The sequence below is a fragment of the Phoca vitulina genome, unplaced genomic scaffold (assembly GCF_004348235.1).
Source record: "Phoca vitulina isolate PV1807 unplaced genomic scaffold, GSC_HSeal_1.0 scaffold12, whole genome shotgun sequence".
Classification (NCBI taxonomy): domain Eukaryota; kingdom Metazoa; phylum Chordata; class Mammalia; order Carnivora; family Phocidae; genus Phoca; species Phoca vitulina.
In genome coordinates this window covers 29110349-29136602 of record NW_022589715.1, presented here as the reverse complement: position 1 = coordinate 29136602, position 26254 = coordinate 29110349, and the positions used below count along the sequence as shown (strand labels likewise).

The 26254-nt window shown below is 42.0% G+C and overlaps 1 protein-coding gene across 2 annotated transcripts in view; it reads left to right on the top strand.

Moving 5' to 3' along the window:
- Nucleotides 1–26254, top strand: part of MEIS1 (Meis homeobox 1) — a 133967-nt gene that overhangs the window by 67382 nt on the left and 40331 nt on the right. For both annotated transcript variants that reach the window (XM_032410832.1, XM_032410833.1), the window contains exon 8: nucleotides 6235–6380. In XM_032410832.1, the coding sequence (XP_032266723.1) occupies nucleotides 6235–6380 (146 nt within the window). The remainder of the gene's footprint in view (nucleotides 1–6234; nucleotides 6381–26254) is intronic.

Sequence of the window (26254 nt, the reverse complement as noted above, 5' to 3'; positions counted from 1 at the left end):
TTAAATTGTAATAGAAGGAGGTAGTATTCCTGAGAGACTATGACAAACACTAAAAAGAACTCTGATTCTTTCACTCAGTCCATCTTTTGTCCAAGATGAGCTGAAAGATTCCAAGGAAACGTCCCAGTTTTGGAGAATGCATTTCCTTTATGTTTTCTTATAGTTTTACTGATTTTCCTTGGTGAATATTCTTCAAGAGTTTAAGTATGTATCAAAAAGGAGTATAACAGCTGGAAATTGAAACTGTGGTTTTCTCCATGCAGTGAAACAAGAAATGCATTTGCTCATTCATTTAATATGCCATTGACAAGTCTATACCCTGGACATCGGGGTAAGCCCAGGGCTAGAGAATCTTAGAGGGGACTATGACCCTGTCCTTGCTTTCACAGATCCTATGTAATCAAGCCGAGGGGACATAGACCACAGAAATCAACAGTCCTGCTAGAGTGTGATGTGTGTTTGGACGGAGGAATGTCGGGAACAGAAAAATTGGGGGTTGGGGAGGGGTGTCACCAAACAGCTAGAGTCCAGCACATGCTTCTTAGAGGAGATGGCAGTTGACCTAACCTAAAAAAGGTCACCAAGGAGCTTGCCAGGAAGGACGCTGCAAAAGGGGCTAGCACCAGGAACCGCGAAGAGGTGTGAGGGCAGCACCTGCCAGGGAGATGGAGGCTGGGGGTTGGGTGGGGACCCAGCAGCAGATGGGCTGGAAACACCCTGGGGCGGAGAGAAAGGACGTGAAAGTCCTTCCATGCCAGGCTAAAAAGTGTGGCCTTTATCCTGAAGGCAAATGATAACCACAGCAGGATTTTAAGAGCCAGGGTTATAAGATCAGATGTGTATTTTAGAAAAATCATTCTGGCAGCGATTACACATTCTCCATGAAGACAAAACACTTCTTTATAACCTCTGAAGTATTTTCGCTGGTTCCTGAGAAAGGGTTGTCTATAATTCTCACCATTTATCCTCTTAACATAACACAGAAACATTATCCCATCTGACTTCTGGCTAAGTAGACACAGCCATGATCTGGAGAAGTGGGTTTGGGGTAGTTTTACATTCTTCCTAACAACCTGGAACACTCGGATAGCTCCACAACAAAAGAAACCCGACCTCTTCGTACTGATGCGATGTTTGCACCGGCAGCCACTGGAAGGGCAGGAATGTTCTACACACCATGTAAGGGGTGAAACGCCATCTTCTCTTGTAGGTGTGCTATGTGAGAAAACAGGCAAGAGGAGAAAACCCTTAATACTGGATGAAAATTTAGCCAGCTTACAACACAAGCTGTACGGCCTTAATTTTGACACCTTTCAAGACATGATAGCATTGACTCCGTACTGAAAGATGTGATTGCGATTACAGATGGCCTTGGTTTTCAGTCTACATACATTTCTGGAACAAACATTCTGTTTCCAAACACTTGAAGATGTGTAAAGCAAAAGTGAAGGGGAGAACCTGGCCAGAAACTATGGAGTCTCCATGCAAAGTTGTAAATGAGTTGTCATGAAGCTGGGGTGCCTTGCAGCTCAGCTTCTAGCAAAACAAGAAGGTCCACAACCTTACACCTTCATTTGCCCCACGCAGTTGAAAGTTCAGATCCCTAATTAGGAGTTTTGCCTCCAGGACAGAAAGAACCCTCTGACAGACAACCCATTTTTATTTATACCTGCTGACCCACTGACACTGGAAGTTCCTCTCTGTTGTGATGTAAATCTTGGGCACTTTTGGGGGTTTGTTTTTGCCTGGCTCAGAATAGGTTTTGGGGATGGGCAGTCCTGCGGCGGGGGGGAGGGAGGGTGAGGGCGTTAGGAGGAAGAGAAAAATGGGAGCAGGGCTTTGACCTGCCAGAGAGGAGCCCCTGCTGACACGGTCAGTCTGACCCATTGAATGGCCTGAATACGGTAAATGCCGCTTTATTCTGCCTTGAAAGGCACGAGATAGCACAGTCTAAATGCCTGGGCATGCTTAAATAGGCGACTCGGGATGTTTGAGTTGAGCGTGTTTGAAATCTGAGCTCTCTGACAGCCTGGGAGCTGCCACAGGTCACCTGCCTTGCTCCGCAGGGACAGACCAGGTCTCACAAGAAATTGTCCGTAGACGAATTGTAGTACAAATTCCTTTCTTTGTTGGTTGGCCTCTTTCACTAGACCATGGCCTATAAAATTTTGTAAAAACAATTCTTAAATATTATTTGAAAGGGCAAATGGCCCACGCTGAAAGGTTTGACAGTTTGACATATAGTGCATGGTTTTGATAGCTCGGAAACTGGAAAGTGTGGCCAGGATTCTCCCCCTGCTCGTTAGAAGCCTGGTGTTTTTCATGGAGTGTCTTGCTGCTGCGGAGTCCCTCTGCCCCTTGCAATCTGACAGGCAGTGAGTCCGCTTCAGTGAGCTTCAATCCTTTTAGACTAATTCGTGAGAGAGCAGAAAAATGGCTAGCACCTTTGAATCCAGCGTCCAAAAAGCACAGAACCAGGTATTGCCAATTAAGGAGCCATTCGGATAATCATATCAAAGCAGATTGCTTCCGAGGCTTCTCATAAGGCCAGAGCCAGTGCCCAGTGCGAGGTGGGGGTGGGGGGCAGAGTTTCACTTGAGTGAGGGGGGAAAAAGGGATTTGAGCGGCCCGGTCTCGTCAGAGCTGGGGAGTCACAAGGAAGTGGATTTCTGCATTAGAATGTTGCATTTGTGTAGGCAGTGTGTGCTCTGGCCCATGGGCCGCCTCTGCATAGCCAAAGGCCATTTTCGCGAGCCTCTGGCCCCTCAGTCACTGGCCTGCTAGTTAATTGCCACACGGACTTCATGACACATGGGCAGATAATATGACATTTTCGGTTTCTGTCACTAGCAAACGCCACAACGTTGCTTGCACTAGTTGCTAAGAAGCTGTCAGAAACCATTAGCAATTGGCTAAAGTCGCCCTATGGCATTTCCTCATAGCATCAGCAAAACGAGCATAAATCACCCACTGGAGCCTACTGCTATCCTAATGAGGCTGTAAGCTTGTTTATGGACTAGCATCATTTTTATGATTATTTCCACCTTTTCAGTTTGCCTTCATTTGGCGGCAGGAGAAGTCAGCTCCAGGAATGAAGTCACTGCTGACATTTTACAAATGGGGTTCAGAGCTGCTGCGTGCTGCCATGTGGTCGGCCGGCGGTTCTGCAAGTTTGTTTAGTGATCTTAAAAATAAAAAAAGGAAATAAATCCTCCAGAGACCGCATCGAGGTGACCGTACCAAATTGCAGAGTGAATGGAAATGCTCGAGGTACAATTGACCATTTAGACTTTCCTCTGAGGTTGAGACGTTTCGAGATCAATTTTCAATTCTAGAAAGTGGAAGAGGTTAAACAATTTATTAAAATCTATGAAAGTGTTTGCTTTTAGAATCGTCTGTTTTATTATGCTCCTCTCCTTCCCCATCTTCTCCATTTCCCTAACTTGTGTCGGGAAGGAGCAGGGTTTATTGTTTTAGGCTTTTCTGAACATGCACCAGTATTTACACTGGATTGAAAGCATTTGCTTCCAATGAAAATCTTGTCTTAGATTACAACCCAGCAGTGTAATTTCCCTCCCAGATGGGAGTAAAGTAGCTGTATTTGCCTAAAAACAGTAGGAAGAACAAACTGTGCATTAAGCCAAGGCTGTTTTTGGCTTGAGCTAATGATGTAATAGAAACCTTTTATTCGGGAGAGGTCACTGCCAGGGACTGAAGGGGGTGATCTGGCTCCTGCTTGAAAGGGTTCTCCATTGTGTCTACATAAGTCTTCACTTAAAAAATTCTGTTCCTAATGCTCCTGCTTTCATACAGCAGAAATAAACAGGAAAGGTTCTGGTGAGTGTTACACATGGAATGCAGAAAGCCTTCCTCTCCTAATGGAGTATATAATTCAGGTGCCCTCAAGGCATGCTTTCAGGAATTCTTTTGCCTGAGGTAATGGGAAGCTAAGACTGCTTTAAGGCCTTGATTATCTATTGATGCACAAAGCTGGAAAAAAGTCATCTCCGCTGGATTATAGTAGATATTTCCATAAATTATCAATGAATTCTCTTCGAGGCAGGCACTAGGCATTGCCTGCTAAATTAATCTGAAGGGGTTTTGAGACGGATGGAAAGGCTATTTTTTTTTTAAGGTGGAAAACAATCATGGAGAGGTGGTGAAAAACTGTCATTAGGTTAGAAGCTTTTCATTTTTAATCAGTGATCAAGTAATATGTTTCTTTTCCTTGGTTACCTTTTGCATATTGAAAGTGGATTAGCCCATTGAAATTTTAAATGCTGTTGAGTTGGTTTCTTTTCTCATGTTTCTTTAATGAATTGTTATTTTATATGGTGAATTGCTTCTCTGAATAAAAAGCCTCTTTAAATAGTGGACTTTCAAGGAATTTATTAGGCAAATCCAAGGGGACTCCTTATAAAACACTTGGTTATGCAAAGAGTTTGGTGGGGGTGGAAGGAGCACTGATTTAGGGATACGGGTGTCTGGTCCGGCAAGCCCCATCCCTGCTGCGTGACCTTGGGCAAGTCACCCAAGCACTTTCTTCAGTGCTGCTACAGCGAGGGCTTTGGGACTGTGGGTCTTTACGATCTTTTCCACTGAGAGCACAGCTATGATCCTGTGGAACTTTAACAGAATAGATGGATTTTTAAATACAGTAAAATGATGGATTTTTAAATTAAGAAAACTCACCCTCAGAGTTATTTAGTCTGTTCCTCACGCAACAGTTTTTAAACTTTACCTCAGTACAAGTTAAGGCAATTTGGGGGCAATTTCCTTTTTTGCGGGGGATGGGCAGGGGACTCCTGAGGGAGCTGTTAGGAACAATTGATTAATGGCAACATAATGACTATCGATTAGACTGAAATAACTGAAATCAAGGTAGTAAGTATATTTGTACCTAGTGTATTTAGGTAACAGAAATAAGGAATATGAAATAAGTTCACGAAGCGGTGTAACTGAGTATGAGGCTAGTTCCAATGTACAGTGGCTAGGAAACTTGTCTTACTGAAGTACCCGATTCCTGGGGCATGTCCACGGCTCTCCAGTGAAGTGCATAACCCAGGGAATGTGCTCTTAGATGTATGTGTTGCCTCATGGCAAAGCCTTGCTGCTGTAGCTCTTCTTCCTGGGCCGGATCCACCTGTCCCTTTCTCAAAGTCGGTACCTTCCTCGGAGGCACGTTTGACAGAAGCCAAGCTGCTTTTTAGTGTAGTGGTTTTAGTCCAGGCTTGTTTTCCCTCTGAAGTTTTGTGCCAAGCACAAGATACTTAGTTTCCATTTGTACCTTATGACTTGTTTTGGACAGCGTGGTTATATGGGCTGAAATTTCATTTTTTGTCTTATTAAACATGGCACTGTAAAAGGAATACTACGTTTTTTGTTTTATTGTGTCACAGAGCCAGAATATTTCCTAGAAGAACCAACATAAATGTTATAACACAAATCAATGGAAGACTAGGATCCAATATTCAGGAATTTGTAAACAGGTGACTTTTCAAATGAGAAAGATTTAAATCTAGAAGAAATTTTAGAAACTGCCTGGATTTTTAGGGTAATACAATTCGAATTGACTATTCGTTTAACATCACTTTATTTGACTTACACAGTAATTGTTTCCTAATTAAAAAACTATTTCAGGAGTTTTGCCCTTAGTAAACTTGATGCTCTCTTTTTATGACAAGAAGAATTATATTCTATTTGAAGCATTCCTATGTCAAATCGCTTAGATGATGGATTACTTACATCTCCATGGCCTACTTTAGTTTTAAGATAGATCACTTGTGGAAATAGTTGATATCTTAAATGCATCTTCTCACAAGTTGACATCAGCGACCATACGTGGGGTTTGAATACCCAGGCAGGGACAGCACCTCTGCCCATGGCCACCACCATATTTAACTCCCCGGTAGGAGTTACACTTACCACGTCTCAGCTATACACATCTGAATCATTACCATGGAACAAAGAAAGCTACTGAAGAGATTGGCTATTTCCCTTCATTCCCTTTGACCTTTCCCACTGTTCTTTGGAAGAAGTTCCTTAGACCTGACTACTTTTGAGCCTAGGCCTTGTTCTTTCTCTTTGTCTTGGAAAAAAAAAACAAAAACAGTACCAAATAAACTATTAATCATTTATATTGCTCTTTTGGTTTTGTTTATATCCAAAGGCATTCTATTTGCATAAAGCCTGTCAAGGTAGCATCAGTCAAAATTTGATTCACTATGTTTGCAGGTGATGGCTTGGACAACAGTGTAGCTTCCCCCAGCACAGGTGACGATGATGATCCAGATAAGGACAAAAAGCGTCACAAAAAGCGTGGCATCTTTCCCAAAGTAGCCACAAATATCATGAGGGCGTGGCTGTTCCAGCATCTAACAGTAAGTGGATTCTAAATGACATATGTAAACTAAATATGGACGGTGAACCAGTTGTGATAGAAAAAAAAATGGGGGAAAAATGATCCCCTCTGCACTTGGAATATTTCATAAATCACTGTGTTCCCCTAGTTTTTACAAAAGTGTTAGCACTTAATTTCCTAGATACTTATCCCAAATGAGGAGTTTTATTTGAAGTTCACTATTGCAATTTTGTTAACTGTAAGTTATAAGGTTTAGGAGTTCATGTGACTTGTGATTTTAAGTATGTATGTTAATGATGTTGCTTTTCTCAGTGTGACTCTGAGGTACTTAGAACCAACTCCTACTAAGAAGAAAGTCAGCCAAACCCCAGAGAGAAGGACTTAATTTCTTCTAACGCTTTAGTGGACCTTTGTAGCGAACGGTCCAAAAAAGTTTAAATCTTGTTGCAATGGCAAGATGCTCACATAATTTGCTTTTAAGTGGTTTGAATGGCCTGGTTGCCATTCCAAAACATTCATCTGAGTCAGGGCTGCACAGTGAAAGTTGTCCCTGTACTTAGAACTGTAAAGGAAAACAGCAATATAGAGTCGGCTCTTCCTGTGTAGTCCCTTGTGACTTTTCAAGCAGAGTAACAGTTTATATTGTCTGTGTGAGTATTGCTGTTTTCACTGCAGGAATTCTCCTGGAGATGTGAGAAACTGGAGATTGGGGGCTTTATGCCACCAAGGGATTTGTTTTGTTTGGTTATTGTTCTGAATGAATTTCATGTTCAAAATATTTATAATCATAATATTTTGGTGGATATTTTTGTAAGTGCATACTGATTTAATGACATCCAGGGAAGAAGACCAAATGAAAATTTATGGATAAAATAATATTTAAAAACCAGCAAAATTGTTGGCAGGGGGGACTTTCACTATTAGGGGCAAAGGTTGAATTTAAATAGGTCATAGCCTCGCCTCGCCTCGCCTAGCCTAGCCTAGCCTAAAATGAATGAATGCTAAAAATCTTGGCTTTTTGAAAAATGTCAGAAGCAAACTCTTTATGTTACCATTTTTAGCCTAGTTTGCTTTTTTTGAAAGTCATTTATTTGTACATATCACGGTTAATTCTGTGTTGTCCCCGATGTACGCAGGTCTGCTGACCCTCATGCCTTTGCCCACTTTCAGAGCTATGTTCCTCAGTGACTTGTACTGTTACAGGGAGACACACAGGGGCTGTCGAAGGCCACGCTGGGTCTGCTCCTCTGGATAGAGGCTGTGCCTCCAGTAACACTCGAGGGTATAAATTAATCCAGGTTTTCCAGCATCTGTGAATAAAATAAAAACTGAGAGGAGCAGGAGTAACTTAAAAAAAAAAAAAAAAAGTTTCCTCTCTCTCTTCCAGCCATCGTGATTCCACACAGCCACTAACCTCCACTGACAGTTCTGGAATCAGCTTCGGAGGTTGGTTAATGCTGGTTAATAGTTAGTTGAAGCTTGAGATGGCGTAGCTGATTTTAACATCACATAAGGTTTACCTAAAACCCAATCCGGGTGCCATTACTTACAGACACTTGTTACATAGATGTGGATAGTTTAGGTCTGCCTCGTGCAAGGTGTAAGGTTGCTGCTGAGATTACCAACCTCGACTGAAGGGGTAGGGAGAAGGAAGGGTGAGGGTCCAGAGGGCATGGAGGGCACAGGAGGAAGAATAAATAGCAGGAGATAAGAAGAGACAGTCGGTCAGAGGTGCTGATGCAGCCGTGCTGATATTTCGTCACTGGGGCTAACCAGCCGACCTGATCTGGAGGATGAGGGAGGGAGGGGACAAAATCAGGTGGCCCGGGAAGTTACAACCCGAGTCTATTTCCTGTACTAACAGAAAAAAAAAGAAAATGAATGGATTTCGTCAGCCTCCATCTCAGTCTACAGAGGAGCTTTGGCTTTCCTTGAAGCCGAGATGCCCCTGAATAAAATATAATCAAATATTGGTTCAGACAGAATCAGGAGAGAGAGAAGCAAGTTCTTTTATTCATCCACCAGGTTTCCTGGTTTTCTAGGTCATACCCTTGGGAAGAACCTTGCAGAGAGCTATATTATCTTCTTAAAACAAAACAGAAAACTTCTTTAGCAGCCAGCAAGATCTTACCTGCATTGCGGTACTTTTTGTGGTCCATATGTTATTGGGGCAATTGGATTAGAAATTATTCCTAAACTGCCTGATTTCTTGAGGTTGGGCTAATTTCTTTCAGTTTGGGGGTCTGTACTGGCCTGACCACCACCCTGGAAGGGGAAACCCATTCGTCTACATCTCTATGAAGGCTCACAGAAATTGCCTTGTGGTTCACATTGGACGTGCCCACCTGCTTCCCCACTCCACTCCCATGTGCTCATACAAAAATATCGATAATGGTGACCATCTCGAAAAAGCAAATGTCTCATAATGTCATCTAAAAAACAAAGGAGATATATTTAAATATTCTCCCTCTTTCCTACCCCCAATGAAAGCCATTCCCTTCCCTCTTCTCTAATTGCAAGACCAGCTAGATCTCCAGTTATCAGGAACACCCTTCCCCTTGTCTTGTTATACTTCTTGAAGGAATGCACAAACTGTTTAGGTAATTGTTTATAGTCAGGAGCTGATAATAATAAATTCTATGGGGGAAAAACCCGTAGAGTTTAAGGAAAGTTTTGTTATTTGTTCAAATGTAAGTAAGTAGTGATAGCTCTGTACTAATCTTTTAGCAACTTTATTTCAAGTTCTGAGAGTTCTTCGGGATGCGCAATTCATTTGGAAGTTGCTACAGATTTTAAATGATCACATTCTTGCTATATGATTAATGTAACTTCTCTAGAAAATCCTGTCTGAAATCTTGCAAGATACAAAAGAGGGACTGAAACTCTGGCTAATTAAAACAATAGCAATAACAATTTATTAGCAAATTGTAAAAACTAATCTTTTAAATGCCAAATGGCATATTATGAAAGCTCACATACCTTTTTGAAAGCAAATTCCTACTCTTTTTTTCTCTTTCAAATAAATGGGTCAATCTTTACATTGGATTTATTCAGTTAAAATAGCAACAACAACAAAAACCTGCCTTTGAAAGGGCTTTCAAGCATTTATGTGTTGGAGGAATAGAATAGGCCCTGGAAAACAAAACAAAACAAAACAAAACAAAACAAAACAAAACAAAACAAAAAAAACTTTCTGGATTCGCACCCCAGCTGCATCAGAAAAATGTGCTGTTCTGTAGCTGCCCATAGGTAGATTTAATCAGTAGCACATTTTACTACTCCAAGGAGACAACTAATGCATCATTCTTGGACTCCCAGTCTCTAGTGAGCTAAACTGGAAATACTTGTATATGATGAAAATAATAAAAGAAAAAGGAAACAGATTTTAAACTTTGGTGATTATGGGGTAAAAGGAAATTTCAGTGATGAAAATTTCCACCTCAGTCTTAGTTGAACATTTGCCAGGGTTTGATAACTAGAGAAGGTCTCTTAAAAGAAGCTATTCCCTGGAATTGAAAAGAATGACTGACATTATTTAGATAGTAAGTGAGAATTAGAAAGAAAACAAAAGCATTTATTAATAGAAATGCTTGCATTTGCCTGAAGATAAATTACTGCAAACAACTACAAACTCCTTAACATTTGAGCATGAGTCACTGTATAGTCAGGCAGTTTGGGGGCATACGCTCCATGAAGGTTTCTTTTTCCTTCTTAAAGGCGTTATTCCAACTATAACTATAACCTACTATGTCCTAATGTTTAAACTGGATGTGTTTTGCTTATTGCCAGTTCTTTTGCTACATAGTGTTACAAAGCTATATGCCTAAGGGCCTAGTGAAAATGAGAAGGGATAAATACAATGTTTAAGGTAAAAATCAAGGGGTTTCTGTTTTGTTTGGTTTTCCTACCCTATTGCACATTTACCCTATTGCATATTGCAGGTTTAAATATAATCTAAATAGAAAAGCGGTTAATATGGTTCTTATTTAAAATATGCAGTGACATATTTTCCTGCATGGAGCTGCTGTGTGTCCCAGGAGTCTTGAAAGTTAGGAAGAATGCAGGCTGTTAAAATACACACCTGTGGGTTCGGGTGAAGAAACCATGCAAGGGGCGACACATCTGGCATTGACCAGTTGGGGAGGTGACCCTCAAGGTGAATTGATTTTCATTCACATTCTCTTGGATTCCTTTCACTGATCTTTGGGGTCTCATTGGGTACTTAATAGAGACACTTTGTTTCTATGTCAGATACACATATTTTACTCTTTGGTTTTGTTTTGTTTGTTTCTTATTGTGAACTTCTAGCCTGGAAAATTTTTTTTTTTTTTTTTTGTCTGTGGCAAAATTTATGTCTCAATTTCTGATTTACAAGACTTCCCTCTCAATGTGGATAAAACCAAAGTGAGGGGTTGTAGAATCTTCCAGGTTGAGAATGGCGTTTCCATAGAGACACTATTAGATGAAAAGTGCCCTGCGGGTCCGCCACTCTAAGGATGGCGTAAATGGAATTGAATTGGGAATTGAATGCTCTAGAAGAGACAGATGTTGTTTCATTGGTTTTGCTTTTGGTAACAAGATCTTTCGGCGACATCTTAGTGTCATATCTCTGCTTGCAGTTTTGGAAGGATTGTTCTCTAAACATTAGGAATTATTATTACACTGAAAAAGTACCTCTCATTGGTATCCAGACAACCCGTTCTGTTGATCAAGGTGAGTGAAAAGTCAAAAGGCAGAAGGACCTGTAGGCAGGCCTTAGGTAGGTAGCAGATGGGATATGCTCCCCTCCTTCCATTTCTGTTTCTTTGTCCCTCATCTCTAAACTTTGATAGCTTTAATGGTAATATTTCCATTGTGCCTAGCCAGCCAGCATGATTCAGCTAAAATTAGTCCTAAGACGATAGTGGGGCAGGAAGACGGTATTCTCAAACTCTTGCCTGGAATGGGAATCAGGGTAGGGCAAAGTATTTGAGAAAGACAGTCCCTCCTCCAAACTAGTCCTAACTTATCTTCACATTCATGTGCCTGTCCTGAGGAAGGTGGTTGGTGGAGACAGCAACTCCAAGTCCTTCTTCGCTGCGTGTTATCTGCCGATAACATTATTTAATTAAGATTCTTGAAAACTAGTGTATAGGGGTGAGAAGAATTTTTTCCCTTTCAGATGTCCATGTACCTTATTAAAATTGAGCTCTCTGAAACCTATGAGAGTATCTTTATAGTTACTCTTTTTCTCTTCCATGCAGTTGCCATTCACCTTCACAGGCTTTCATAGGGATGATGGGTCAGAGCTAGGCTTTGCTAAAACTAACCCAAGTTGGACTGACAAATCCCTCTATCTTAATTTTAAAAGGGCTCTGCTGCTTTGGAGATAGCATATTTCAACTGTGATTACATCAGACCCTGATGATTTTTCACCCAATTGGGAATCCTCTCTCTCACAGGGAAAAGGGAATAGATTATTTAATTACTTGGAGGGACTATTGGAATGCCCTAATTCTTCTGTGATATATGTCATATAAAGTCTGTTTTAATAATGAAGCGGGTGGTTTCTAGATTCTGGGGCAGCTGCTTTTTTCTCTTTCTTAGCTGGTTATTGAGATCCTAATGGGATGGGTGATGAATTTTCTTAGGTCAGGTAAACTGAAAAGGCTACAGCTGGAATTCTTCACCCAGAAGAATCGGAGTTAATACTAATGATCATTGTGAATTAGAAGATCAAAGGCAAAGCATCAGCCGGTTCTCCAAGTCTTTGCCCCAGAGGCCATTAGTGACCTGGCAGAGCTCTCTCGAAGCCTTCCACACACCTCCTTCCCCTTGTCCCAGCCTTTCCTCCCCATCATGGTTGTGCACCTCTGACCTGGGGTAATTACAGTCGGTTGATGAGGGGGCATGGTGGGGGCGGGGACAATCAAAAGTCAAAACAAAAGCCCAACTTTAAAATTGCCCATTTATCCAGGTACATAGGACTCATAAGCAAATGAGTTCTGACTGGGGCTCTATGTTATTTTGGGTGATTGAGATTTTTGTGCCCAAATGGTCCGTTCATGTCCCTGAGGATTGGTGCCTTATACAAGGGGCTTGTATAGAGTCTGGCTGGCAATTTGTCAGCTTAAACTTAAATTTTCCTTTTGTTTCCAAGGGTAAGTTAAAAATACATTATAGTTCGGTTCTCTGATGTACTCTCAATCGGGCTAATTAAATAAAAGATTAGGTTCAAAACAAAAGCGCCCGTATAAGCACAATTTATTAAGTTGATGGTTGCTGATGTACATAACTGCTTGAAAACTAGCCAGCCATTTATACTTCAAAGCATACATCAATATCATGTCTTCTTTTGATTCCTCTGATATATTTTTGAAGGTAAAGTATCAAACTCGGTCAATGAGTATGCAAGTGCTCCTCCTCTGTTTATCTTTCAGATTAAAACTGGAGCATTGTGTGTTTATGTGTGAATGTATCTTTTAAACGGACTCAGTCCAACCCTTAGGAATTTCATATAACATTAAGCTTGACTTTTTACTTTCTCAATGTTTAAGATTCCTAGTGAAGGTACTTGGCTTTAAAGTATGAAGGTTTGATGGTGAGAAAATCGGTTGGCTTTGTTTTAGAAAGGATTCTAGTGTTTTGGTTTGGTTTGGGTGGTTGGCTGTTTTGCCAGTAGAAGTAAATCTATATGTCATGGAATTTAGGAGACTTTATTTGACTTCACTGGAAACATCCCCATCACATCTCAGTCTTCCTTATGGAAGCGTGAGTATGACTGTGGGTGCATCTATGTCCCTACATACGTGGACAATTTTCTGTAGGACAAATCTCTTTGAACCCCTGTTATCTGTACCAATCCCAGTTGGGGAAATGGATCCATTTTACTTGTTTTTATCCCCTAAATGTTCACGGCTCTAATGGTTCTGTTTTTGCTGTCGTGAGTATATGCCTGGAGATAACCAGTAGTGGAGGACACGTTGCAATCGATGGTCTGTTGCTCGGGTCACAAAACCCTGTTGGTCATGGTCCAAGTTTGCCTGTAATAACTGCATGCCCTGAGGTAGCAAAATTATTTTATTAAGGCTCCAAGCAATGATAGTGATTGTGCGGATTCCCGTCAAAATGGCTGATACTGACAAGGGTCCCTCCGTTTACAGAGTTCTGAGCCCGGGAAAGCTGGCTCACCTCAGTGGACTTGATACTCACCCTAGTGTGTCTACAGCAGGAGACAGCCCTCAGGGATGCAGATAGACACCTGTTTCTTTATGGGCCTGTGGAGAGCCTCCAAGAGCAAAAGAGTAGCTGAAAGAGCTATGCCAGGCAATTTTCTAACATTTTAAAGACCGTTAGTCCTGGTTTTCTCTTGCCATTGCAAAATGCCTTCACTCAGCAAATTATAGCCCAGTGAGTGTAGGTCCCAATACAAGATGTATGGCTTTGTCATGGGAACACTATAAAGACGAGATAGGTCTCAACTAACTTGAAGTTATAAACATGAACGTCCCAAGTTAGTCGGTATGAGATACAAATTACTTGGTTTTAGAATATATTATTCAAATTATTCTGAACTAGAGACCTTTGGTTTGTTGGAAATGACTATTTGTCTTCCTGGTGTTATCTCTTCAGACAAAATGGGACGATATATATGAACTTATCCTGTTATGTGTCTTTGCTTTTCAGTTCTTAATATTCTGTGGTCAATTTTCATCTGTTCTCACATTAACTTTGTGGCTGGCATCCCCGCAGAGCCCATGTGCTCTTCCGTGACATGAGTGACCTCTGAGAATTCAGTGTCCTAGGAAGTTCTTGGGACGTCCAGGGGCCAGGAGGCGTAGTCCGTGAACAGGAACACCCATCCTAAGAAAGATCAACGACTAGAGATAATTCTTATTGGAGGTGCTAGAAGTTTAGGAATAATTCCCATTATGTAAAGAAAAGTCAGTTTCCAAACTTCTTGGGGGAGAAACTCCTCAAAAAATGACCTGATTTCCATGTTACATGAAATTATCTCCTGCCTACGTAATGTTACTTTTATCATTGGCTTTTTAAAAAAATGATCTTTTTAAAAAATGGCTTGGCTTACTGGATCTTTCTGTCCTGTTAACAGCTAAAGAAAAAAATTGATCAAAAGGCTAAATGAAATCATAACGTGTGTCTCTGTGGTGCTTTGTAGTTTAATATTTTCACGTACATTGGATTCTGAAGGCAATCCTATGAGGTAGCAGGATGACCAAAATGAGGTTTAGAGAAGTTAATGATTTCTCTCAAGGGCAAAAGCTAGAATCTCCTGACCTGAATTTCCATGTGCTTTCCACCACGTTGCCTCTCAAGTACAGAGCAAATCAAATCGCATTGTGGAAGTTCAAAGGTATAATTATAATCTCATTCCATGAACTAGCTAATTAGTATTTTTTAAATAAAAATATGAGCCAGAGGGTTTGGCATAAAACTTCATCATGCAATCTGATGGCTATTGGTAACTAAGGATGAAGGATGGTCCTTTCCTATATAGATTCTTTTTCCAGACATCTCTGCCCGTTGAAAAAAGGCAAAGCTAGAGCTATTGATATTTTGTGCAACTGGGATAATTTATGCATTGTTAGAATTTCAGATTTTAAACATTAGCTGTTCCTCCTTCCTTATGGAAATATGTAAATCTCTCCCCCTGCCTATTACTAACAATGTCGGAGACCAGTTTGGGGGTGAGGAATCTTTCCTCGTGCAAATCCTAACCAAACCTTCTAACACAGAATTTAGCTCCTTGAAGATTTCTTTGCTCGTCACGTGTCCAGGACGCCAAAGAGCCATGTCTTTAATTTGCTTTATGGAGATGGAGAAAACTGCCGCCGCCGTCCCGATTACTCTTGAAACTACAATCCAACTGTCGTTTCTCAGCAAAGGAGGCTGCTAAAGCCTGGAGAATTAGGCCACTGCTCTGGGCTCTGACACCGAGCTCTGATCATTTTAAAGCGGGTAATAACCAGAATCCTAAAATTCTTATGAATAAAATGTAATTTTAGTAATGTTTCCATAAACAGTGGTAATGGTGGCATTTTAGTAGGCAGTGACATTAGTCACATCGAAATTGCACCACATTGGCTTTTAAATTACTCCACCTGTCTGTGTGAATAGAATTTTCAGTGTAAAAGCAGAGAGACAGCTGCTGCTAATGTGTTCTTCTCCCTGTGCAGATAATGCTGGCAAATCGACATGCAGAAAGGACTGGTTTGTGATGTAAAACGGTACCTGACCCCGCCGGCTCCTGAGCTGCAAAGAAATACCTTTAATTACCGGTGGCCATGTTTAGTTGTTGATGCACCAATGTCAGCTTCCAGGGCTGTGCCCTCAGGTCCGCTCCCCGGGGGCGCATCACCCACCGTGCACTCTCTTTCTCCCCCCCACATCCGTAGTGAGATGGGTGAGCATTTACCTTGATGTGTTTCAGAGACATGTAAGGCATTAATACTTAAAAGGAAAACATCTAATACTGCGTGAACTTGATTGATGATCTTTCTGTTTGAGAACTTTTAAAGATTAGTGGGATCTGGTTCCTTCTTCCTAGCCGGAGTGGAACTCCGTGGTATATAGTGTTTATAGTTTCAGAGGGCTTGGCATCATTCCTCCAGGACAAATAACACGTTCTCATGTGAGGATCATGGCCAGGTGGAAAGGGCAAAGAATAGAGGGGCTTGAGAATAGTATTTTTTTTTTTTTTACTGCGTGCCCATGCTTCCTGTTGACATATGATGAAATTTACTTTCCGGAGAAGCCTATTTGTTTTTGGCCTTTTGGTTATGGTCTATTGTAGCAGCTACATCCAAATAAGAATGGGCCAGCCCAGGGCATCCTCCTGTCGGGGGTGCCTGTTGCCGACGATGTATTTGGTGAAATGGTAGGTAGGAGATATACTTGTCTGGCTCATTTGCAGGCATTCTTTTTGACTTCTTTCACACAACTGGTGTTTTTGTGTTTAATTTAACAAGGAATGAGTAGTAAATGAAAGCTGCTGCCTGAAATCCCACTGTGAGCGTGTTTTGCACTTGGCTCCCCAGTGACAAGGCAATTTGTGAAATTATGTGATGGAGTAATTAGATGAAGCCAGGGCTCCTGATTGTTGCCATGCATATGTGGCGAGGGTTTGCTGGGAAGAGGGAGGGGGAGAAAGAAATAGATTATTACCCTGGCAAGTTGGCTCAAAGCTTCTTCATTTATTTGTAAACAGAATATTTAGTGACCGCATAGGAAGTAGCTGTAATCACCAGCTCATAAAGAAACCACAGCAGAGCTTTTGAATTTTTGCAGAGTGCTCATGTAAAATTTAAGCTGGGAGGCAGAATCCCTGTTAATGTAATTAGGATCTAATTTACCACCCTTTGCACACAGATGTAATAATGTCTAGATATTTATTCTATCTTTAAGCACGTTACATATACCTCAGTGCAGCAGTTACCGAACAGAAACAGGTGTGAGCACTTTCCTAATTCGTTTTTACACTGTAAACACATAGCAATTTAAGGGAAATATTTACCAAAAACGAGGGGAAGGAATGTCTGCAAATGAGGCAGTAATGGACAGTTGCCCTTTATGTACTGATGGATTTCTCAATGGTTAAGTAAATTAAAGCAAATGCTAGAAAAATCAATAGGCCAGCATAGTCTTGGTTTTGCCTCATAGACTTCAGGACAGAATGACAGATGTGGTGTCTATGACCCATTTAAGTATTAATGCTTGAAAAACTGCTTCTGCATGCAAGGTTATAGGCTTAGAAACATTCTACTATATTAAATTACAGACAATAATATTTTTAAGTATATGTGGAATTTATATGTTTCAGTTAGGTCGTCCTTACGTGTTGCATTTATACTGGAAGATGAGTTGCTTAGTTGTTGCAATAGTGCCGTAAATCAGTTTTGAATATTCCCACACGGAAACATCTTCATGAGGCTGTAGTTGGAAGGTGAAGATGATGTATATCGAGCTTACACGTATGGTGAAGTGAATATGCTCAGTTAATACTCTGTGTGGAAACCAAATTAGATTTAATTAAGGGGTAGATGCTCAGAGCCTTTGGAAGAATCTATAAAATACCATTCAAATGTGGCATTATAATTCAGTTAATCTCCAGGGCTAGAGATGCTATATTTTACATTTGAACTAACTTATGCTAGTCTGTCACATCAGTTGACTGTCACAGTGTGTGGATTTTAGGCCTGTTTTGATGTTCCAAGAGGTAGGTATTAAACTCTGAGAAGATAAGGCCGGCCTTGGGGTAGCACCAGAGTGTTCATTTTTTCCCTGCGTTGTTCCCATTACCAACTTCAAGAGAAATGATGTAAATATGGTCATGTGTTGGTCTGTTGACCGCTGGAGACAGGAAGACGAGAGGAGAAGCAAGGCAAAATGGACTTGAGGACTCGCTTTAGGGAGCGAAGCTGGTTTTCGTAACCAAAATCAAGGGGAAGGTTGAAGTCATCATCCTGGTAATTCAGAGAGAAGGTGCCTTTTGTTGCGGTGAAAGAGTTGGGCTGGCTTGAGGGTCCTCTTTACCTTATGCTGAGTGAACTTAGACAAAGATTTACTTCTTTCTCTGCTCATGACACAGCGGACATGGTCCAGCCTGCCTCTGGGTTTTGAAAATCAGTATGTACGGGTGATAGGTAGCATGATAAATGAAGTCACTGGAACCATTGCTAGGTTGATATGATGGGGAGAAGTAGAATGATTGCTTAGATTCTTAGTAGAAGATATTTTCTCGATTTTAATTTTCATACAATATTGCATTAATATTCACAACATTCCTCTAAGTCTGGATCAGGAGATTTGGCAATGCACACATTTGGAGATTTAACTGATGTGTAAATAGTAATTTTTCAAAAATGAAAGTCTACCATCTAAAAAATCAGAAAATGGAAATCACTACAGAATTAAATATTCGGGACGCCTGGGTGGCTCCGTCGGTTAAGCGGCTGCTGGGTCCTGGGATCGAGTCCCACATGGGGCTCCTTGCTCAGCGGGGAGCCTGCTTCTCCCTCTGCCTGCCCCTCCCCCTGCTTGTGCTCTCTTTCTCTGACAAATAAATAAAATCTTAAAAAAAAAAGAAAATAATTAAATATTCTTTTGCTTCTTCTTTTTTATTGTTATGTTAATTACCATACCTTACATCATTAGTTTTTGATGTAGTGTTCCATGATTCATTGTTTGCGTATAACACCCAGTGCTCCATTCAATACGTGCCCTCTTTAATACCCATCACCAGGCTAACCCATCCCCCCATCCCCCTCCCCTCTAGAACCCTCAGTTTGTTTCTCAGAGTCCATAGTCTCTCATGGTTCGTCTCCCCCTCCGATTTCCCCCGCGCTTCATTTTTCCCTTCCTGCTTCTTTTAAAGCAGTGCTTCTTAAACTCTACTGTGCAGTCAGATGATCTGGGGATCTGTCTTTAAATGAGGGTTCTGGTTCAGTGGGGCGGGCCTGAGGTTCTGCATTTCCAATGAGCTCCTAGCAGATAGTGATGCTGCTGGTCCACAGACCACACTTAGCATAGCAAGGATCTAAGGTACACAAGCAAGAGGACGTATTTTAAATGGAGAGATGATTCTTTTTCTCCATCTTTGAATTTTATACTTTGAGTTTTTCTCCTTTGACATTGAAACTTAACCCATTATTTTATCATGTAAATTGAACTCAAGTGTTTTGCAGAGGAAAACTCTGCAAACTTTCAATTCTTCTTCAGCATATGAGAACTTTCTTTTGAATATCAAAGAGTTTTTAAAAGGTAGACTTTGTTTTTTAGAGCATCTTTAGGCAAAACTGAGGAGAAGGTACACAGATTTCCCATATATCTTCTCCCCTGTCCCCCCCCCACAAGCATAGCCTCCCTATTATCAATGCCCCCCACCAGAGTGGTTAATTAAGTTCCTTACAATTGATGAACCTATATTTGACACACCATTATCACCCAAAGTCCAAAGTTAGGGCTCATTTTTGGTGTTGTATGTTCTATGGGTTTGGATAAGTGTGTGACTCAGTATCCATCATTATAGTATCATACAGGCTAGTTTCACTGCCCTAAGTAAATATCAGAGAGTTTTCATGGAGTCTCCTGAATACCCAAAAAGCTTCGGATAGACCACGGAATCTGCCAATATACAGACTTTTTCTTTTGGGCTTTTTGATAGTGTGCTTTTGTGTCCCGGTGGGTGAAAAGGTAGTTGTGAAGGTTGAGCGGTACAGAATCTTGTCCTTCCCCTCCCTCTAGCTTCAGCGTCCCGATGGGTGTTAGCATGGAGCGAGGGTGTGCGTAGTGGTTGTACTCGCTCCTGGATTCCTGTTCTGGCCCTCCAATCTGATAGCGTTTGTCAGGAAGAAAGCCACAGAATCTCCAGCTACAGAAACGATACATACATTTGAGGGAGAAGGGCTTTTGTTTTCTAGTAGTATTCGCCAACTTGATGTCTATTCCAGGAAATCCTTTTGTATTTCCACTGCCTTGTGTACTTTATCCGCCACGGACACTGTCAATTTGCACAGCATCCTGGAAGATGAATTTGTTTTAAAAAACCAGCATCTGAAAAGTACCTTCTCTCTAGTTTGGCTAAGATCTAAGGAATGAGGGGCGCCTGGGTGGCTCAGTCGTTAAGCGCCTGCCTTCAGCTCAGGTCATGATCTCAGGGTCCTGGGATCGAGCCCCACATCGGGCTCCCTGCTCCGCGGGAGGCCTGCTTCTCCCTCTCCCACTCCCCCTGCTTGTGTTCCCTCTCTCGCTGTGTCTCTCTCTGTCAAATAAATAAATAAAATCTTTAAAAAAAAAAAAAAAAAAAGATCTAAGGAATGATTATAAGGACCGCATACCTATTAATCATTGCTTAGCAGGTAAATTCTGTCACTCATTAGAGTTCACATGCTGGATGTAGTTTCTTGAAATTAGGTCATTTATTTTGGTCTAAGTCATCGAGGATCAAAGGTCATAGGGAATCCAAAAGCCATTAGTCAGGGTTCTTTTCTGGACCCCTTAGATGTCATTGTGCGAGTCACCCATGGCAGCCCGGGCCTGGCCTGCTGTCAGGGAGCTGGCAGGGTGCCTACTTTATTTCCAGTTTGCATAGATAAAAAGCAGAGCAGCTACTCTCAGAATCACTATAAAAATAAGCTTACATAAAATCTCCATTTGAAATACAGTATGTGTGTGCCCCTGCATGCTTTCTCTTATGGAAGCCAGGGGACCTAGAAATCAAAATTAGGAAGAGAGGCATACATTTGATGGCATTGTGGATTATTCTTTGTTTTGGCACAGGCATTTATAATTCATTGTGAATTTAGCGAAGACCAGATTTTCACAAAGAATTGTAATGACAATCCAAGTGTTTTAATTTGCTAATGTAAAATAAAAACAAAAGCATTGTTTTAACTGTTGTCGAAAATATATATTGCTACCCCCTCTTGATACTATTGAAGTACGTTTGGCAGTAATGAGTTGACGTGTCTCAGGAGCAGTGGATAAGAGATGTAGTCGGGTCAATTCATTTCCTTTCCCCATTGAGCCCTGTGGGTCTCAGGCCCACACCTTGAAGTGAAAACATTATCAATTACCCAGCCGACAGGCGCCCAGGACTTACTCCTTGAAAGTGTTCATACTGGACCAGAAACCACGAGCACTCAGCAACATTCATCACCTCAGTGTTCGAGAGAGTGATTGAGTAAATGGCAGGCTGAATTTCCGAGGAAAAAAGGCCAAATACACGTGCAGAAAATAGCATATATTTGGTGTTCTAGAAATCAAGCTATGAAACAAGTATCCCGTTTGATTCTAAACAGTTATTAATTATGGAGTAGTTAGTTTGCACGGGATCCTACACTTCATAATCATGCCCCATTAACAGGTGGAACATTATACGCAGGAAAGTGGGATAGAAAAGGCTAAAGAGCTCCCAGAAATCTTAGTGTACGATAGAGACTGGAAACAAAAAATTCGGAGCCCTAAATCTAACCTGCTGGACCTCCTTACTTCCATACCCTGACACTCCAATTTATGATTTGTTATTGCTCTTGAAAATGTCTTGCCTACATAGTTGGCCAGATCCGATGAGAACTGAGGCAGAAGTCCGTATGACCTCATCAAAGACATTCCTTTTCACAGTTACTCAGAGGCGATCACAATGCCGCCATGACACCATTAGAGCTGTGGGGTGCCTGCTGTCCCTGGAGCCTGGGTGCCATGCTTGTGGCTCGGACGCGGGCTCTGCGGCAAGAACGAGTGTGGGGTGGGGGGGCGGGGGTTATGCTGGCAGAGGGTGAATGCAGGGCCCCATCTAGGAATACCGTCAGGTGCTCTGCGCAGAGATGCCTGGAGTGGTTTTCCGTGATGTGATGACCAAACCCTACCACACAGCAGGAGAAAGCTGCTTTCAAGTGTGCTTGTTATTTCCCCCACCATAAACGATGGCTAAACTTGAGCCAGTATCTCCCTCATCTTCGAATAACAATATTAATCTGCCCATTAAAGCTTTTTCCAAGTAAGTTCAAATGCTCTTTGAGCACCTACTGTGTGCAAGGAAGCATGCATGTCCCGGAGTTTTCTAAGCTCTTTGAAAAGGGCATAGATGGAGTTGGTGGTGCAGTTTGTAGAAGGAACGAGAGTGAGAACATGAGACAATTTCAACAGTTCGGGTAAGAAGACTGTGTTTGTGGGACTGTAAAGAAATGGGTGGGTGGGAGGTATTTTGGACGCAAACCTGGAACCTCATAAACAGAAACGTTTGTAGCTGACACATGTATACCATACACTATGCTGAATGCCAGTGATGTGCCACGGCGGGTCCTAGGAGCTGTCCGTCTTCAGTGCAATGTGTGTAGGGTCAGTCTGGCTATTATCATCATGCACCGGCTCTTCTAAATAATGTCAGTGAGTAAAATATTCCTCCCTGCTGGGGCACACAGCTCCCACCCCACCTTCACCTTGGTAGGCCACTGCTCAGCACCCTCATGCTTTATCTCATTGAATTCCCGCAGTGAGCCTCTAAAGGAGGTCCTGCTAGTCTCTTTATTTTACTGATAAGAAAACCAAGGTTCAGGAAGATTAAACAGCTTGTCCGAGGTAGCACGGTAAGAATCAGGGGCTGGAGTTGAATGAAGCCTGTGTGCGTCTAATGACTGTTTTCAGAAGCACTCACGAGTGGACATTTGATAAAGAAAAGCATCGGAGGTGACTTCTCTGTTTCATGTTGGGCAGACAGGGAACAGGGATATCAGCAGTCTCTTTGATGACAGAAAGGAAGTCAAAAGGAAGAACTGGTTTTAGGGGAAAGGCGAGGAGTTCGGTTTGGGATATGTTGTGGTTCTGGTGCCGGTGGGACAGCCACGTGAGTTGTATGGCCGATACCTGGAGACGGGATTACTCGGGCTTTGTGAGAGCACAAGTCTTTGGAGTTGCCTCCACTGAAGCTAAAGATGTCTGTGGAGTCACAGATCCAGGGAATGCTAAAAGAGAGAAGGAGGTCAAGGATGGAATTTGGTTGGTGCCGAGTTTGAAAGGCTTTCTGGAGGGAAAAACCTAGAGGAAGAGACAGGAGCAAGCAGGGAAGTCTTCTGTCAAATGTGGAGGTGGGTTGAACTGATGTCTGGGGTTCCTTTCAGCTCCAACATGTTAATATTCTAAGAAAAGGGAAGAAGGTACAATGATAAGAAGCCAAAGAGTCCATCCCCCAAGCAAATCCATCATGGCCCCCAAACTGGCTCCCCTTCCTGTCATCCTCATCTTGGTTAATAGCATGGCCATGGACCCAGAAGCTCCAGCCAGGAACCTAAGGGTCATCCCTGAAATTTTGCTCTTCTTTTCCCTTCACAGATAGTTGCTCACTTCCCGAGCCCTACCAATTCTCCCTCCTAAATACTCCTCCATTCTCTTATTCCTATTTTGTCCCATTGTCACTGCCTTGTCGTCTCCTGCTTGCCTGTTCCCCCATCAGCCTCCCTGCCAGTCAGCCTTTCATACAAATAACCTCGTTTTGCCACCACAGTGATTTTTCTAAAATAAAACTTGGCCACGTCTCCCTCTACTTAAAATCCTGTGGTATCTCCCTGTAGGCTTAGGAGACAACATCCCTGGCGTACCATTCAAGGGCCCTTTGAGGTCTGACACTGGCCCACTGAGCACCCAGGCACCTCTCTTGCCCTTCCCATAAGGCTTCTCACACCATTGCTGCAGCCAGGCCTGAAGGCTTACATTCCCCATAGGTGCGAAATGGTCCTGTACTCTGGGCACCAGCACATGCTGTTCCCTCAGCTGGAATGCGCCACCCCCATGACCTTGTCTCCACTTCATGATTTCTTCTGCATCCTTCACATCTTATTTCAACTGTCACTGCTTGGAGAAACCATCCCTGTCCTCTCCAGGAGAGAGGAAATGGCCCCTGCCGCCAGACCCATAATACCTTGATGGCCATCTGATAGAGTGTACTTATCATGGTGACTGTTTATTTATGAGCTGCCTCCCTATCTAGAGGTCAGGGTTGAATCTTTCATGTCTATATCTTCAGAGCCATATTATAGATGCTTGATAATATTTATTGACCAAGTGAATGAGCAGTTTCAAAACAGAGGTGACCAAACCTGAGAGTTTAATGAAGTAGAGGGACTGGGAAGGGTCCCAATGTAAGAGTTAAGATATCATCAGTGACCTTTGAAAATGCCATTCCAGGCCTTTGGAGGTGCAAGAAGTTGTATTATGAGGCAGGCGGGTGAGATCACAACAGAGACAGCAAGGCTAGGTCCTTCCACAGTTGCTTGAGGAACGCACTGAAGGATACAGTTGGGGCAGTTTGAGGAACTGGTAACAAGAAGGGGAGGCTTTTCTTTTCTTTTTGTAATATTTAGGAGGAGGGAGATTTGAATATGTTTACAGCTAGGCTCAAATTTAGCTGTGTCTCATGGAATTGCTGTTATATCCCATGTAGTTTGTGAAGGCACAGCCTAATTATTCACTGAGAGAACAGAGAAGGAACCTTTGAAGATAAAAGTAGAGAGGTACTGATAAATGGCATGAGGATGGAGAATGAGTTGGCAGTGGAGGGACGGAGTGGGGCGAGTGATGGGCTGACGCCTTAGAGGGGGTGCTCAGCAGTGAGCATGAACCAGGACAGGAAGGTGAAGGCAGAGAGATTTAGTAAAAGAGAAGGACGTCTTGGGTGCTGTGCTCCATCTTTTAGCAGATCAGGAGGCAAAGTCAGCTGTTGAATATCCAGCAAGTAGGATTGGGAGCTGGAGAGGAATGGAAGTCATTTGGAAAAAGTAACTGTTGGGAGGGGGAGAAAAAAAAAAAAAAAGGATAAGAAAAAGAAAGAAGATACAAGGACTTTCATGGTGCGGTTGAGAACGCCTATAAAAATAGCACCAGACACCACGCTGTGACGGGGGAGTGGCTAGACTTTTCATAGGTATATGTCATAATCAACCTGTTTTTCATATGTTAAAATCAAGGCAAAATAATGAATTCTTAGTGGTTTTCCACAAGAAATATAATTGCATTTTCCATTCCCTAAAAATTATTACCATGAGAGAAAATTCATTGAGCTCCAATCTGAACTACTTAAGTTTGTCCTAGCATACGTATGTAGGTTGGTGAACTCAAGATTGCATGAAAGGTTTTATCTCAGTTTTGGAGGAAGTTATCATGCAATTACTGTACATTATCTTTCAGTGCTGGCTGTATGAGAAGTTTGCAAACTTGTAGTTGATAACCTTTGAATGCTAGTTCAATGAAAACCAGGCAAATGCGGCTGTCGGCTAAGATAAAATTTTGTTTCTTACGGTGCTATATGAGAGGAAAGGGGGACTTGTATTTTAACTACAACAAAGCACCACACTATTTTAAAATATTTGAGCAACCGTAAAGGTTAACAAGCAAAAGGATTTCAGGTATGCTTCCTAAGTCATACCTCAGCCAAAGGCCTCGTTTTTAACAGTGGGAAGGAGGGCTGGCTGGCCAGAACAGGTTCCTTTAGCTTTATGAGTTGAAGTTGAATTGATCTTGACACTGCTCCAGAAAACCTACTATTGTCATTTTGGTTTGATGGTAAATGATATACACCTGGCTTCATGAAATAAAAAGTCACCCCACACATAATGAACAGCTCATTGTGATACATAAAGAACAGTTGGCTCAGTGTGATCGGCAAGCCACAAGATGCCGCATTTGAAGTCTTGCTGTTTAAATAGTAAGGACGACTGACATGCAAACGGGCTAAAAAGAAGATAGAGAGAAAGAGATAGAGAGATAAATGGCTCAGCGGTCTTTCACATATGTTTTAGGAGAAGAACTAAAAATAAGTCTCCTATTCGGTACTGCAAGGCAATGTCATGGCGGTGTTGAAAAGCCAACTCCCAGTGCCTGGTTTATTGCGGGCATTTCTACCCTTGTCTTTGGGACTACCGGAGTGCCATGTGCGCAGTTACACAATGCATAAAGGCAAGGGTCATTTCTAGGACAGATAATTGAACATTAATACTCGCTGACATTGTCGAAGGAATGATATGTCAACCTGACAGGGCCTATGTGCTTACATCTGCTGATTGGCTGCAGATGAAGGGTCTGCGTGTCAGATCAGACCCCAGGCCTGACTGCAGCAGGGCCAAGGATGACGCAGCCATTAATCTCAAGCTGCCATCTTGGGCCAAGATAGTGTCTATAAAATCACTCCACATCCTGTGTGTGGCTGGCAAGTTTCATCTGCCGTGTTCTAGAGTTTCGAGGTATGGCTCTCAGTAAAAATACACCACTGCCGACTCTCAGTTTGTGTCATCTCACCAGGATTTTTGGTGGGCCAAATGTCTCCTTTCTTTGTCTTTCTTTCTTTCTTTCTTTCTTTCTTTCTTTCTTTCTTTCTTTCTTTCTTTCTTTCTTTCTTTCTTTCTT